This window comes from Taurulus bubalis (genome assembly GCF_910589615.1).
Source record: "Taurulus bubalis genome assembly, chromosome: 12".
NCBI classification, from domain to species: domain Eukaryota; kingdom Metazoa; phylum Chordata; class Actinopteri; order Perciformes; family Cottidae; genus Taurulus; species Taurulus bubalis.
The window spans coordinates 18,005,249-18,021,303 of NC_136600.1; the positions used below are offsets into that span (position 1 = coordinate 18,005,249).

General features: G+C 41.9%; 1 protein-coding gene across 1 annotated transcript; it reads right to left on the bottom strand.

Moving 5' to 3' along the window:
* Nucleotides 1-3,463: 3,463 nt before the first annotated feature.
* On the bottom strand, nucleotides 3,464-16,038 carry rprd2b (regulation of nuclear pre-mRNA domain containing 2b; the record flags this gene model as incomplete). Its single annotated transcript, XM_079226957.1, has 10 exons — nucleotides 3,464-5,460; nucleotides 5,593-5,760; nucleotides 7,377-7,622; nucleotides 7,755-8,040; nucleotides 8,342-8,517; nucleotides 10,207-10,333; nucleotides 10,433-10,485; nucleotides 10,644-10,891; nucleotides 10,987-11,116; nucleotides 15,843-16,038. 10 exons carry the CDS (start codon nucleotides 16,036-16,038, stop codon nucleotides 3,464-3,466), a joined length of 3,627 nt encoding a protein of 1,208 aa, XP_079083083.1.
* Nucleotides 16,039-16,055: the final 17 nt, after the last annotated feature.

Genomic DNA, 16,055 nt, shown 5'->3' on the forward strand with positions numbered 1-16,055 from the left:
AAATCTGCTCTTCTCCAGATGGAGTTGGTGGTTTTGTCTAACGCGTCTGTATTTAACATTAAGGACCTAACTCAGCTGTTAAATTAACATAGTAATACCTGAACATAACGCAATATTTCACTGTTAACTGTAGAATAATGGCAAAGAGGCCATAATGACCAATTTCACTTTGAATGTCTGGTCACTAAAAAGATCCTGGTGTAATGCATTTAGTTATTTCATCCTTACACATCAACTATATACATGTACTAATAAGTGTACAGTTGATGCTTAGTGTTATTCTGTTAATGTTGTGACTGAGGTTATGGCTGGTCATCAAACAGTCTGTCACAATGTATTCAGTGAATGCAGTAACTGCGTTCCATGTACTGTGATGGTCAATACCTCTGTGTGAAGCTGACATCACTAGTGTCACAAAGTTATTAAATGGCATTTCTAAAATGTGGCTTTCCAACAACAGTGTGCATCGTAGAGTGCAAATGTTTAGCAACAATCAAAAGAAAAAGAGAAAGAAACAAATCAGTCTTCTCAAGGAGGTAATGAGAGAAAAGTTTGAGTAGAGGTCTTTGCAAGCGAAAAAAAAAGTCATGGAAAACAGCATATCTCCTCCGTTATTCAATCACAGCACCGACTGCTTACAGTCATGGTGCACCCACAAACAAAATGTCAGATATACTAAGTATGTGAGGAAAATGGCTGAAAGTCAATCATTTGCACTAAAAATTGTCGTCTTGTGATCTGTAATATGCTTTGTGTAAAAACAACAACAAAAAAAAAGATAAAAAATATGAAGCTATACTGGGCTCTTAAATAATGCATATATTCACTATGACAATTATAGAATGAGTGCATGTTTATCACAGCAGAAAGGATTGGACACTCAAAGACCGGGGATATAGCATCATTGATGAGAACAGCAGGAGGAGCAATTAAACTTATCAAATATACACAGACCATCAGCTTTGTCACATCTTCAGTCAATTTCAAACTCAAGTTGTCAGAGAGGAAATGGAAAGAGGTTATTTATAGGGACAATTGAAATGTTGAACTTGGTAGGAGCTTCGTAAGCAGAAAGATCTTTATAACAGTTAATCTAGCTTTCACTCTGAGAAACGTGAACACACCAAACTGATTTGGGTTGAAATTTAGCTGGTTCAGTGAGTAATCAGATAAAAGACACACAGTTTACAGAAGGTGGTAACAGACTTGTATAACATTCAGTAAAACATCAGAGCGCTGATGAACCGCTAACACTGTCGTGACAAATACACCCTTTGTGGTTACATTTTAACAATGTATCAAACTTTATGTGGAAACGTTTGCAGGCGCTCAGTGCATCTTGATGTGACTGTAAATGAGCACAGGAGACAACAAACACAAGAAAGAAACATGACGCTTTGAGCAGCAACACCCAGCATGCACCTCTCACTGTGTGGGCCAACTACATCAGTGTAGAACTGAGGGAAGCATTATGGCAAGAATCCCTGCACAAGATGGGGATTGCTGCCATTGTGCTGACCCTTTTTTTTTTTTACCCTCAAGTGTTTAGAGGTGCACAAGTGTTTCCGGACGAAGCCATGTGAGCACAAGGTCAGCACAGGGGCTCGAGGGGGAAAGCATGAAGTAAGCAAAAAATAAAATAATAATGAGGAAGGGGCCAAATACAACTTGAGTATTTAAATAAACCATTTTCAAAACTCCTCATTAGCTCAATCGTTTTCGCTCCCCCGATAGCATTTGTGGGCGCTGCCGCAAACGTGAAATTGCCAATTTTGTCTCGCATAAAAATACAGCACAAAAAAAATACAGCGCAAAAAAATAAAAAAGGCATTAAATGTTAATGCATTATGAAAATGGCAGCAGCTATGTAAATATATGAAAACAATTCCTCTGAAACCAGGCAGAAAAATCAGCTGAACAGCGCAAATTAATTACAACAGCGCAATTCAAGTGATATATAGTGACCAAATAAAATGCCTCCCCCCTCCCCAGTTGAATTGAAACTGGATTTTTATTCAAGTCAGTACATGTTGAAGTCTAGCAAGAGTGCAGTTCAAAACTGAAATGCCTCCCCCACCCGCTGTCCACTACAGAGAATCTTCATAATTGAGTCTAACTTGAAGCGCCCACAGGCAGACCTTTGTGTTGGAAATAAAAATACATAATTATTATCTTCACCCTCCTCTTCTGCGTGGTGGTTTCAAAAGGAGGACAGAAAGGTGCGACAGACACTGCAGAGAACATCTTCTGGAGCTAAAGCTTATCCAAGGCCTCACAGTAAAGACGGGGTGCTAGACTGACGATCAATGTCCTCATTAACAGAAACAAGAGCATGAAGAAGAAAAAAAAAAGCTGTTTCCTCTCAGTTTTTATATTTACACGCTTAGAAATATATACAGTGGGAGAGATGGGAGGATGAAAAAGGTCGAGCAAGGGAAGAATATTATTTACAGCAGGTGAGACTCCGGAGATATGAACGAGTGTTGACCTCGGCTGCAACACAGATCTCATCACTTTAAATGAGAAACACCAAGTAAGGACACACACCCAGACACTCATAGAAGAAGAGATTACTTTGGAATCTTAACAATTTTAAAAGGAATAATTTGACATTTTGGGGAATGCGGTTATTGGATTTCTTAAAAAGTTGGATGAAATATCCGTCTGTTAAATATGAAGCGGTGGACAGGAGACCATTTGCTTAGCTTATTAGAACGACTGTTGACTGCATGGAATCTGTATAACAACAACGTATACGTTTTACACTTGCGTGTTTATATGGATTAAACAAACAACATACTACATATTAATAAGTGAACTTTAGAGGTGTTAATGTTTTTTTTTTTTTTTTTTTTTTTTTTAAGACAGATCGGAGGCAGCTGTTTCCATTCTTTATACTAAGCTAAGCGGCTCTGGCTTCATATTTAGCACATATACAAGACTTATATTGATCTTCTCATCAAACACTCACAAATAAGCTTATTTCCCAAGATGTCGAACTATTGCTTTTTATTTCTTTCCTGTGTATCCTATGAGACCCATACCTCTTTCACTCTCCTGCTCTCTCTCTCTCTCAGTTAAGTAACCCAACATTCACACAAATGGTCAAGCTCTAAATAAAGAACAGTTTCATTTCTAATTGAACTATCTGCATCGTATTCCTATGGTTTGAGACGAGGTTTGAGAAATGGAATAGATGGGATAGATTGAGGGTCGTTACACAACACTCTGCATTATGTAACCGATAACCTCCTAGCTGCACTGCACAGTGTAAGAGGATTGGTTGGCTACCGAGCTGAAGCATGACGATTTAATCCACTATTTACACACAACCTATGGTAGTTTTAATTCAAGCTAATTAACAGAGAAAAGATGTCTGGGCTCATACCAGCAGGGCTAACACACTCTGCACTTCAGTGTAGGGCGCTTGCACTTCTCATTCAGCACGTGTTAGATGACCACTTCAGTAGCGTGGGGGTAGGAAGGGTCTCTTCTGCGAATGGAAGGGACCACCTGTGAATGGAGCACCGGACCGCTTGCCCCCACGAAATCCCCCCATGTGGCGATCTTGGTTAAACTGCTGAGAGGGGTTTCGGCCCCGCAGCAGAGGTCTCTGTGCGATGGGGCCCGAGAAAATTGGGTGTCGAGGACTGGGCAAGTTGAGGAGGGGAACGGGGTTAGAGGTTTGGTTGCGGGGCTGAGCAGGAGGACTAGTGGGGGGCTTCTGGAGAGAAGCAGACTGAGCAGGGAGGCGAGCAGGGAGCGTGTCGACTGCAGGGGAGTTAGGCGTGGAGGGAGAGGGTGTGGAGGATGTGGGAGAGGGGGGCGGAAGAGGTAGATTCAGAGGCTCCTTCACTCTGCCCAGTAAGGGGAGGGGAACACCAGGGGTACCTGGGCGGTGGAGAAGGGGTGCATGACGGGGGACAAACGTCTCTTTGACCGTGCCAGGGCGGGGCAGTTTAGGGGGCTCGCCTAGCAACGATGCCATGAGGGGTGGAGGACCCATTTTGCTTCCTCTGGGACCTACTCCGCAGCGGTCTCCACCGTCAGGTCTGACTGAGAGAGGAAGAGAAAGGGGGCGATCAACAGGGACCAACACCCCCCCAACCATGACAGCAGAGGGCACAGCATGGTGGGTGGGTGGAGGGGAAGGGCGCTGGGACAGGGGAGGTGGAGGGGGTCGAGGGATCGGTGGAGGGGGGCCAAAGAAATGGGATGGGGGAGGATGCTGGTGGAGGAGTGACGGGGGAGGAGTTTGGATGTTATCCGTGTGGTAGGGCATTTGGAACGGAGCTTGGGGTGGTGGATGTGCGTGAGGATGGGACGGAGGAGGGTGGAGATGTGGGTGGAGGAGATGTGGGGGAGGCAGAGGCATGGAGGGTGTCATGTCCTCACTGCCAATGTTAAGAGGAGAGCGGATAGCATGGGTTGAGGGAGGCTGAGCTTCCATGTATTCCTCCTCTTCATACCACATTGCTCCCCCAGGCCGACCACCAGCCCCTCCGCCTCGCCGAGAATCTCGGCTAATCATGCGGATGCTCTCTACCGTCTTGATGCGCTCTCCAGCGAGTGGGCGGTTTGAGTAGCCTAGAGTTTGGATGGGTGCCCCTTCAGTGCAAGGAGACACTAGTGTCTCAATACGATGGTACTGTCCCTCCCTCCCATCTCCACCTGGAGACTGTTCAGCTTTCCCCTCTCTTTTTCCACTCAGACCTCCGTCATCTGAGCCACTGCTGGCCTTACGAGAGCCTGCAGACTGTCTTCTTTCTCCAATCCCTCTGTTGTTTCCCATCATTCTTAACTGGCCGTGTTGTCCATCTTTCTTACCCTTCATGTCGTTACTGGAGGAAGAGGATACCTGCTTCCTCATCACTTCATCTTCCTTTAATTTTGTGCCACTCTTTTTTCCAGCTCCATACCGTGAAGAGGAGGAAGAGCTCAGCAAGTCTCCATTGCTGCTGTTTCCCGACGGGGTGATCACCGCATCCCAGGGTTCACTGCGGTAGGCTGTGGGTGAGAGGTTATGACCTCCAGATGACCCTGAAGATTCTGGCACACTCCCGGGTGTGTCCATGATCTCGTCCTGGGTAGGCGTGCCAGCAGCTTCGTCTCTCACTGGGGTCCCATCCACCCCATCGGGACTGACATCACCCAGAGCGAGACTGAAACCTGGATTACCCTGCAGGAAGCTGTTGATTTTTGATTCTAGGCTGGGGGGAGAAACAGAAGGAGCCGAGAGGCGAGGAGGGGGCGGCGGAGGAGGAGGAGGGGACAGCTGTCTCCCTTTCTCCCAGTCTCTGGTTCTCCCAGGTGTGTCTCGTTTAAGGCTGTTCCCCAGAGTGGGTTTTGTTTTTGGGGTGGTTGGGGTGAGCAGGGTTTTAACTGCTGAGGTTTCTGGGGAGGTTCGGGTGGAAGGAGCAGAGGTGGCGTTTGTCACACTTTGCAGGAGAGAGGACAAAACTGCACCAAGACACAAAAAGGGTGGGGGCAGGGGAGTCAGACATGATGACATAAGAAACAAATAAATGATTAGTAAAACTTAAAGAAATTTTATTAAAAATCCATGTAAAATTTTGAGTATGTGTGTCTTACCTGGTGTGTTTGTTTTCGACAAAGCATTGAGGATGCCTTCAGGTGTGATATCAACACGTGACAGGAAGTTGGCCAAGTGAGGGCTCGAAGAGGTCGCTTTGGAGGCTGCTGCTTGGCCAGAAGGAGTGGTGGGGGTTCCTGGAGATGGCCGAGGTGACGGGCTAGCTGCTGGGAAAATTCAAAAAGACACAGAGGGATGCAGACAATTTATATCTGTGACATGGCGGAGTAGATCTACTCCAGACAGTCTTATTCCTACGAATGCGTGAAACACCTTTTTTCACAGTGACGATCTATGCAAAGAATACGTTTATGGCAACAGTTGTTTTTAATCCAAGTCTGTTCCTAAACAATACTTAAAAAGTTGAATTTACTAAAAGTTATAGTTCTAAAATTGTGGGAACTATAATGAGATGTTTTTATGGAAGGACTAATATTGGGATTAGGACTGGGTATACCGGTTTCAAATTTCTATACGGTATACATGTTTCATATACTGTAACAACTGTTGTCGCTCTTCGGTAGGCAGCAAAATATATTGTTTACCGCTAACCGCTGAGGGCGCAGCGGTCGGAGCTACTTGTATTACGTGTATTTAGATGGAGTCATGGTTATAACTTTATACCAACAATTAATAACCCCCAACTAACGCTCTTTAACAGGGAAAACACCACGACACAACAGTGTATGACACAGACAATTTGTAACACTAATAATTGTACATTTATAAAATTATACCGCTGAACTGCATGCTGAGTACAGCTCGCCAACTATGACAACAAGAAGAAACTCTGTCGCTACATTAAAAAACGGAAAAGAGCGTTGCAGGAGGAACAACGAGAGACCAGAGATGCACAAATACAACTTGTGCCCAAGAGAGGAGCTGTGTCTGCTGTTTGGAGGTTTTTAGTTTTTGAAAAATCCGACGTAGATCAGAAAACGATTTCTTGCAAAGTTTGTCGAACCGCTGTTATTGCCTCTGGCGGCAATACTAGCAATTTACTCCATCACCTCAGCAGAAAGCATGGGTTGGAATACGAAGAGTGTATGCTATTACGGTCCTCGGATTCGAGACAGTCAACCAGTCATGGCAGTGACGAAGCTGAACATGGAGGGACTTAGGACTAGGGTACCAAGAACCGGTGCCAATATGGCATGCGCATATATATATATATATATATATATATATATATATATATATATATATATATATATATATATATATATATATAAAAATAATACTTAAAACCGTTAATAATACTGTTCAATTTGAAGAAAAAAAATTGCCTTGGCAGTAAAAAAGTATCGGTTCAGGCACCGGTATCGTTTTAAAAGTATCGGTTTAGCACCGGTATCGAAAAAAACAAACGATACCCATCCCTACTTAGGACCCAGGGGAATGTAGGAATGTAGCTTTTCGGCTTCAATGAATGAATGCGTTTACTCGTAAAAAAATAAATAAAAAAATGATATATCGTGAAAAAAAAATTATATACCGTGAAACTGCCAGAATCTTACAAAATACCGTTATATGAATTTTTGGCCATACCACCCAGCCCTAATTGGGATTACTTAACTCTTGTTTCTGATTCTTTTAAATTATTTTTTTTGTGATTCTGCACATCTGACACGGCCAATCTTAAACGTCTCAAAAAGTCAACGCTCCTTGCGTGTCAAACAAAGTGACAGCAAGAATTTCATCATTTTTCATAACTTGTGTGACATTAGTCAGGGAGTTTTTAGCTGCAGGTTCAGATCTTTATTCAGCAAACCCTTGAACACACCTGTATTCTTCATTGCAGATGTGAGTGAGCTGAGAATTGAGCTGATCTTTCCCAGGTCAACCTTCTCCAGATTCACTCCCATTGGGGTTGTTGCGGCGCTTTGAGCTACAGCAGGGGTGGGGGTCACCGTCGACGCCGTGCAAGCAGCAGTGGCGTTGGTCTTAGAAGCTTTCGTAGGTGTGGTGGGAACCTTTGATGCTGCATCCGACTTGGCAACAGCGGTGGACGTCTTGTCCTTCTTGTCATCTGCTAGTAAAAACAACCAAAGAGTTGATACATTTTCAAAGCTGAAGCACGACGCTACAACAGGGCAGCCCAATATGGATCTAAATGATTAGGACAATTATCACCCCACTACAACACACTGTAGCCACTAACCCCCTGCTGTGGAAGCTCCAGCCTCTTCATCAGACATATCCATGTCCTCCATGTGTCTGTTGTCACTGGGCATATCTCCTTCATCCATGGCCTTGCCATCCAGCTCCGGATCCACCTGGGCTCTGCTCGACCCTAGTACTAGGTAGGGTGAGTCGGAGCCGGTGGGAGAGGGGGCGTCTTCGGAGGGTGAGGGGATGGGAGAGTCCTCAGGTCCAGGTAGAGTCGACTTGAGGGAATCCAATTTTCTTTTAAGGCTGGCCACACGGTTGGCAAAGGCATTGTACGCCTGAGCCGATTGGCAAAAAGAGAAGAGAGGAAACAGAATTAAAAGGGAGATATGAGGAAGATAAAAAGGATGTTCAAGCCATATGTTGTAACATTTATATTGATCTCTGGAATCCGTTTGTTAACGGCCATTGTTACAAAGCAACGTAGGAACAACAATAAATATCTGTGTCACCATTTTGTTAATTATTATTATTATTATTTTATTAAATAGAGAAACAGTGTAATGTAACATAGATCAATAAATACCAAATAATTCTGCTGAACCCTTTTAAATTTTAATCCACAAACTGAACACTCACATTGGCCACAATTTTAACCTCCTTGTACTGCATCTCGTAGAAAATGTCAGCATTTCCCAAAGCTTCCAGCAGAGGAGGCCCCGTTTTCAACTCGTTCTCCATGAAGACGACAAACTCCTGCAGCTTCAGACTGCCATCCTCAAAGTCCTTTGCAAACTTGTTCCCTCCTGCCTTGTCTGGGATTGGATACAATTGATGAACAAGCCAAAAATTAGATACATAGTTTATACACAATTCATATGGTTCAATAAAAGATATTCATTGACAAAAATAAAATACAGATAGGGCTGCAACTAACGATTATTTTAAGAATCGATTAATCTGTTGATAATTTTTTTTAATTAATCGATGAATTGGATAATTTTTTATTTATTTTTTAAAGCATTGATGTGATGCAGTCCGTCATGCTGTTGATGTCCTCCACATCCCAGTCCGTTGACTCAAAGCAGTCCTGCAGGGCGTCATTAACCTCCTTAGACCACCTCCTCAGTCCTGGTCCTGAGACCACCTCCTCACAGTCTTGGTCCTGAGACCACCTCCTCACAGTCTTGGTCCTGAGACCACCTCCTCACAGTCCTGGTCCTGAGACCACCTCCTCACAGTCTTGGTCCTGAGACCACCTCCTCACAGTCTTGGTCCTGAGACCACCTCCTCACAGTCCTGGTCCTGAGACCACCTCCTCACAATCCTGGTCCTGAGACCACCTCCTCACAGTCCTGGTGGTCACAGGCAGCCTCTGCACCAGAGGAACATACTTGGGTGTCAGCAGGACCAGGTCGTGATCAGACCTGTATGCATCCTTAGCATTTGCATACAGTAGGTTCAAAGTTTTATTGTTCCTTGTGGGGCAGTTGACATATTGTTGAAAAGTTGGCAGAGCTTTATCCAGTGTGCTGTGGTTAAAGTCACCAGTGATAGTCAGAAAAGCACCAGGCTGTTGACTCAGCAGTCCAGACACAGTGGAGTGGATGGTGTTCACTGCTTCCTCAGCGTTGTAATGTAATCACAGTCTCTGTGTTATGCTAATGTTGAGCTAATAAAGTTAGCCGAAGATACAACGGTCTCCCAAACCTATTCTACACATAACATTACAAGCGTCAGCTGATGGTGGCACGTAAAAGGCGACAACAATGGCGGAGGTGAACTCCCTCGGCAAATAATACGGACGCATCCCCACGACTAACAGTTCAATGTTTGGGCTTCAGAAAAGCTCCTTCACACACACACGGTCGGGAATTGCACCACCTCTCGTTCACATACACTGCAGTCCCGCTACCTCTCTTTTCATCGCTCAGTATAACGTCTCTGTCCGCCCGAACAGTCCTGAAGCCGGGCACCTACGCGCTGTGGTCCGGAACATCTGCATGCAGCCATGTCTTCGTGAAACACATGAGGCTGCACTCACGGAAGACCCTCTCTGTCTTTACCAGCGCGTCTTTGCAAAAGACCTCACGTTCCCCGTTATGATCGCCGGTACCGGTAGCCGTGTGCCTTCCTCCCTCAAACATCTCCGCGACTTATTGAGTGGCGTAATAATCGCGCGACACAACGAATCGATAATGAAATTCGTTGTCAACTCTTTTAATAAATTGAATTTTATCGATCCATTGTTGCAGCCCTAAATACAGATCACTTTTCACAATTTTAAATGCATGCGAAATGTGATATACAACATCCATTTCACTACAAAGCCAGACATATTTTAACACGTTTGAACCAACAGCAACAGTTAATTAGTCAGTACTTGTGCTCAACGCATCAGAAAAAGACAAAACTCTTCCCAGTAACAATATACTGCTTTCTCAGTACACAGGATGAGTATAATAAGTGTGTAATGTTGCAGAAAAAGCTCAGTGACATCTGACCTTTAAGCCTCTTCAGAGCCTCCGTGCTGCAGACATCTACCCTGAGAGCTGCCAGCTGCTTCTCCCTGAACTCCTCTTCTGCGACTGCTTGCTTATACCTCGACAATTGCTCAATGAGAGAGTGGGGCTAGAAAAGAATAAGAAAGAAATAAGTTACAGAAGTTATAATGCTTTAGATATTTCCCAACATGACAAGGCATGTCAGACAAAGTAACACAAGACTTACTGTGAACTCGGCTACAATCTTGGACTTGAGGGCAGCTTTGGTGTTGGCTGGGGCTAGAGAGTGAAAGAAAAATATTAACTAAATAACTCGCACGTAGAACAGCAACTGTAAATAGTTTGAAATAAACAATGATGTGGCTTACGTTTTAGGAAGTTATTTCTCTTTTATATTTGATTAACAAGCAAAAAAACTGTACCACAACCAAACTTACCAGTTGCTGGTGGAGTCTCCTTTTGTTTTTCCTTTTCTTTCTCCTTCTCCTTTTCCTTTTCCTTTTCCTTCTCCTTCTCCTTTTCCTTCTCCCGTTCCTTCTCCCTCTCCTTTATCTTCTGCTTCTCTCGCTCCTTTTCCTTTTTGTTGACACCAGCTTTAAACTGAGCAATTACCTCTTCGGGGTAAATGCTCCTCTCCTCCCAAATTTTAAAAATCCTTTCCACCGCCTTGCGGACTTTCCCATCTCTGACGACAAAAAGAGAAACAACATGGCACATCTCAATACAAGAAGAACGGGGAAACAGACTTATTTTTATTCAGCTGTATGGCTGTGTACTCACCTGATGAACTGGGCAGCATTAGGAAGGACTTCTGCGAAGGCTGAACGAAAGACAATGGCATTCTTTCTCTTGCAGTTCTGTATCACATCGTTAGCAAGGTAAAAGAGATTCAAGCGGTGAGTGTTGTCAGCTGAAAAAGAAGACAGAGAGGGAAGTTTGAGCTAATTTAGAACCAGTGATGCCATCATATGTGTCCAACTGTGGTCAGTACATATTAAAAAAAACTAGTAAAAAAAAAAGTGTACATTAACATTGGCCAAAACCATGTAAGAATGACAACACTGATGCAAATACATCCGTCAGTCAATATAAACCAATAATATCAGCTCTGAAATGTCACCTGTGCTGCATTCAAAAGCCTTAATGGCATCCTAATCTAATAAACAACCGTCAGTGAAAAGAAACTGATACGATTAAACAAAAGGTTGAAGACGTGCCTGTTTTGTTGGTACGATTAAGTTAGTAACCTAACTTAAGTATCAGTCATACATTTCCATGTCCAAATGAAATACAATATTGGCAAGAATCCAATGAGTCCTACTGCTTCCTAAAATAGATTCAGCACCCTGACTGTACCAGGGAGGATTCAATTACAGTCAGTAAGCAGGATTTTGGGCTAAAAAAAAGGTCTAAATCTCTCCTATATCACATTCTGTTACATTTTAGCAGAGGGTGGCATCTTGGTTTGTTAGTCTAAAAGACACAAGATCCATTAGTTTCATCATAAATACATTACTATTGTATATGCAAAGAAACGTGTATATATATTTATTTATTAACTTAACGAAATGACCAACTCCACAAGCTAAAAAAGAAAAACTAAAAAGGGAAGTATATGAAATGGGAGAAAAAGACAATTTGCAGTAAAAAACTATTTAATGAATTATCTAAGGGAGTAAATATTAACATAGATAAAATATATCAAATCAGCATATACTGCCATTATGTATGCTCTTTACTGTTGACAACACAGATTCTTACAAAAATAGTTTTCGAAAATATTCTTTTTTTTGTTCTCAAAATTTGAGACTTTTAAAACAAATACATTCTTTTTCTTCTATTTTAAACACATATTTCTATAAAGTCACAATAAGGGGTATTCATCAGTAGTACCGGCTGAGGCTGATATTACATTTTTACAAATATGGTGACATGAGTTGTACATACCGCCCCTTGAGTATCTATGGAGAACAGATGACTGAACCCTATTCATGGTCAACACACTCTCATGCACACCCAAACACACTGCATTTATCACTTGAAAACATACAGTTATGACACCCAAATGGTACATTTGGTCAAATAACATTATCTGTACTTTTATTCCACCATTCAATGCCGAAACAGCTCGCCAGCATCCCTGGCTTTCTCACTGTAGTTTGTGAATGTCATGCCAAGTGCCTTTTTGAGCAGAAACTGAGGGGGGCTTTATTTAATACACAAGAATGAGATTATATTTTATGTACGTTTCCCAATATACTATAATAATACTATTAAACACATTTAATAATCAATTAATTAATTCTGCATTTTTTTATCATCGTCTGAAACTGAAGAGTCTTAACTATTCATCAATTCAGACCAACATCACATTTTTTACTTGTGTATTATACCGTTACAGTACGATTACGCATTTACGTTTATATCTTTTTTTTTTTTTTATGTCTCTTGTTTGTTCGTTTGCACTCTGCTGCTGTAATCCTGCATATTTCCCCTCTGTGGGACCAATAAAGGATTATCATTATCCTCATTATGTTTGCAGTGGTGTTCGAAGATATACTGCAGGTATTAATCATCTTCAACACATCTGCAGCTCTTTTTGATTACAGAAAGGGCTTTTGATGTCTTTTCATCATCCGCATTACCATTCACAAGTAATAAAGGCCAACTTTGAAATTTTATAAAAAAAATGACATGACATATCATTGTAAAATTCAGGCAAACTAATGGATTTCTGCAGTGTAAGAAAAGAAAAAAAAGCTTGTTGTCTGCTTTGGAAACTGGTTGGCATGGATTGTGTTTACTCAAAATGCATCCGCTTGATGGTGGAAAAGCACATGTTGCAGCCGACAGCCAGCAATAAATGATGATCAGTAGACTCTTGGTTAGTTGGCGCTGCTCTCCATCAGGAAACAATGGCTGAGCCAGTGCAGAGCAGTTTGCAGTGTGCTGTCAGCACAAGCTTTTATCAGGTGTTGCTTTGTGGGCAATGACGGGCAAGGATAAGTAATGTCTACGTCAGTCGTTCCCAAATATATATTTGCAGAATTTCTTTCATTTGTAATTCATATCTGCAACCTTTGAGCCCAGGGAGGGAGCCTGAATGTTCGTATTGTTCTGATAATTGTAATCAACTTATGACATTGAAACTAATATGAAGGTCTAGCGTACAATCATTTTGTTTTGGTGATGCAAGGAAAAAAACTAAAGCCTGTTAACTCCATCTAAAATGGATTTAGAACATAAAGTAAAATATATTTTTTAAAATCTATCCCCAAAACTAAACTTTGAGAAACACTGCTCGACATGATAATTTAATGAGACAATAAAGTTTTTCAGGGCAAAATAAAACTCCATTACAAATGCAAACACAATGTTTTATTTATGTTGTTTCAGCGGTCAAATTGGCAAGAAACTGTTTTAGAAACTCCTCATTTAAGATGAGTCCATAATGTGGATTATTTCTTTGGCTTTTAAAGTTTGTACTCATTTTTTTCTTCACATGTTCAACTCAGGTTTGGAGAATATTTTTTTTAAATAAACATTTTCATGGTGACTGTGGGAACTGTACTTTTACATCTAGCTTTCATGTCAATGTCCCTTCAAGATTTTATGAGCATTCATGTTTTTCCACACACTTTATCGGCTTCCATCCATCTAAACAACTAAACTAGCATCATGTAAGAACGGCAAATGCGATCCAATATCTTGTTTTAGTTGTGCTCCAAACAAACTAAGTGACATTAGGTAAACATGAAATGGTATAACAGCATTGAGAAATTAACTTCATAATAGGCCATCAAACTTCACAAATTAAATACTACCTGCCACTTCTTTCCAAAAACCCAGTGATCAGTAGATGCAATATGAAAGCTCAAATGATAAATAATGCCTCCATCAAACAGTTCCAACATCAATTACATTTACTCCTGCATTCAACAGCCGAAGCCCAAAATATGTGGGGTACTACGCTGCCTTTTTATTCTGCCCACACGCAGCTAAGAAGCTGATGAAATCTACAGTCATTCACTCCAATGTTTGTAAAACCAGTCCGCATATAACACAATAATTTCGCCACAAATGTTTAGGATTAATATTTTCCACAAACTGTTGTTAGAAACGTCTATCAAACAGCTAAAAGTATTGTGTAGTTTTAACTTCAAAGTAGCAACATCAAAAATATTATGAGAGGACAGGAACTTAGCACGAATGGAGACCAAAGCAACACACAACACCACCATGTGAAGACGAACCGATAAACTGATCATACTGCAGTCTGTCTGAGGCCAAAGCAAATAAGTGAGAGCAGTTCACTGTGTTACCTCAATTTAATTAACCCTTCCACAGACCACATATTTGACTATGACAACTATGGATGATTTAATATTAATTAAGTTAAATGCTGTATAAATATTGTGTAGTTATTGGAAAATATTTTTGGGATACGATCTAAATCATAAGAGTAAAGTTTAACCCTTTTTTCACCATTGGAGAATTTTAAATGCTGTATGCCAGAGTCATAAAACCTAAAAGGAGAGCTATATGGAGGACATTTTCTGACACTGCTGTAAGATGGGCCCCGAGTGCTGTGTTGTAAAGTCTATAAAACATAACAGTGATAATACTAGACAGGTGCAATGTTGCTGCCTGTCAATAGTATGAAGAACAACTGGGATTGCAAATCATAATTCTGAATAATATAGCTAGATAACTTTGAACATGAGGTGATGAATGAATATCTGGTGACACATCGTGTACTTGTGATGTTTGCCTGACAAGTTGTACATGACCAAACAATAACACCAAACAGGTTAAATAGCTTGAATGTGCCTGCTTGGTCAACATGGGCTATTATTTCTTACTATAAACACACACACACACACACACACACACACACACACACACACACACACACACACACACACACACAATTATCTTATGAAGTTTAACTGCAACCAGTTAGGTATAAATTAAGAATTTACAGTAGGTTGGTAAGAAACCAATATGAAGCAATTTAGAGTTGGAGGAAATATTTGAGGGTGCTGCTGTCAAGTGCATCAATAAATTGCAACCTGACATTTAAATGGGGATTGTTTATACAAAATTGACTATCATTCGGTTATAGTGTACTTTACTTTCCCCCCAACTATTTGAACTGTGTACTTTATATACAAGCCACCGCATCACAACACCCATGTATGCAAGACGACACAGATTCAAATTGCAAAACACGATATGTATCATAAACTAACTAAACACCTTGTAACCACCTCTACTTAAGGTGCTCATTCTTAGACACCTGCTGTGTAGTGCATGGCAGCCCTCCTCGTGAGCGACCGGGATCAGTCTAATCCAGACCTGAACCCGGGAGGCCCAACTGTAAACAGTGCTAGCTCGCAGCGAGACGTTAGCTTAGCTTCCGTTAACGGCTCATTTTAAGTGTCGATTGCAACGCCAGCCTCCTCAAAAACGCAGTCAAATAATTAAAAAAAAATATGATTTGCATCTCAAATAATTGTTTACTTCTGCACGTAGTTGCCTCGCGCTTCCCGCGAAGCCACACGAGGCTGAACTTTCGACTCGGTCGCGGGCGAACGTTCGCCAATGTTCGCTAACGGGGTCGGAGAGCCACTCACATTTCTTGAGCCACTTCATCCAGTGGCGCACGACGAGGCTGTGGTGCTTTTTGTTTTCAATGCACCAGTTGGATAGTCCTTGTATCGACTCCATGGTGTTGGACACTCCTTGAAACCTTCGGTCTAAAGACGCTTCCAGGCCAGCGTTGGAGCCACGGGCTCCGTGCCCGCTTGCAGCCCCTGAACCGGCCGCCATCTTTCCTGCTATGTCTG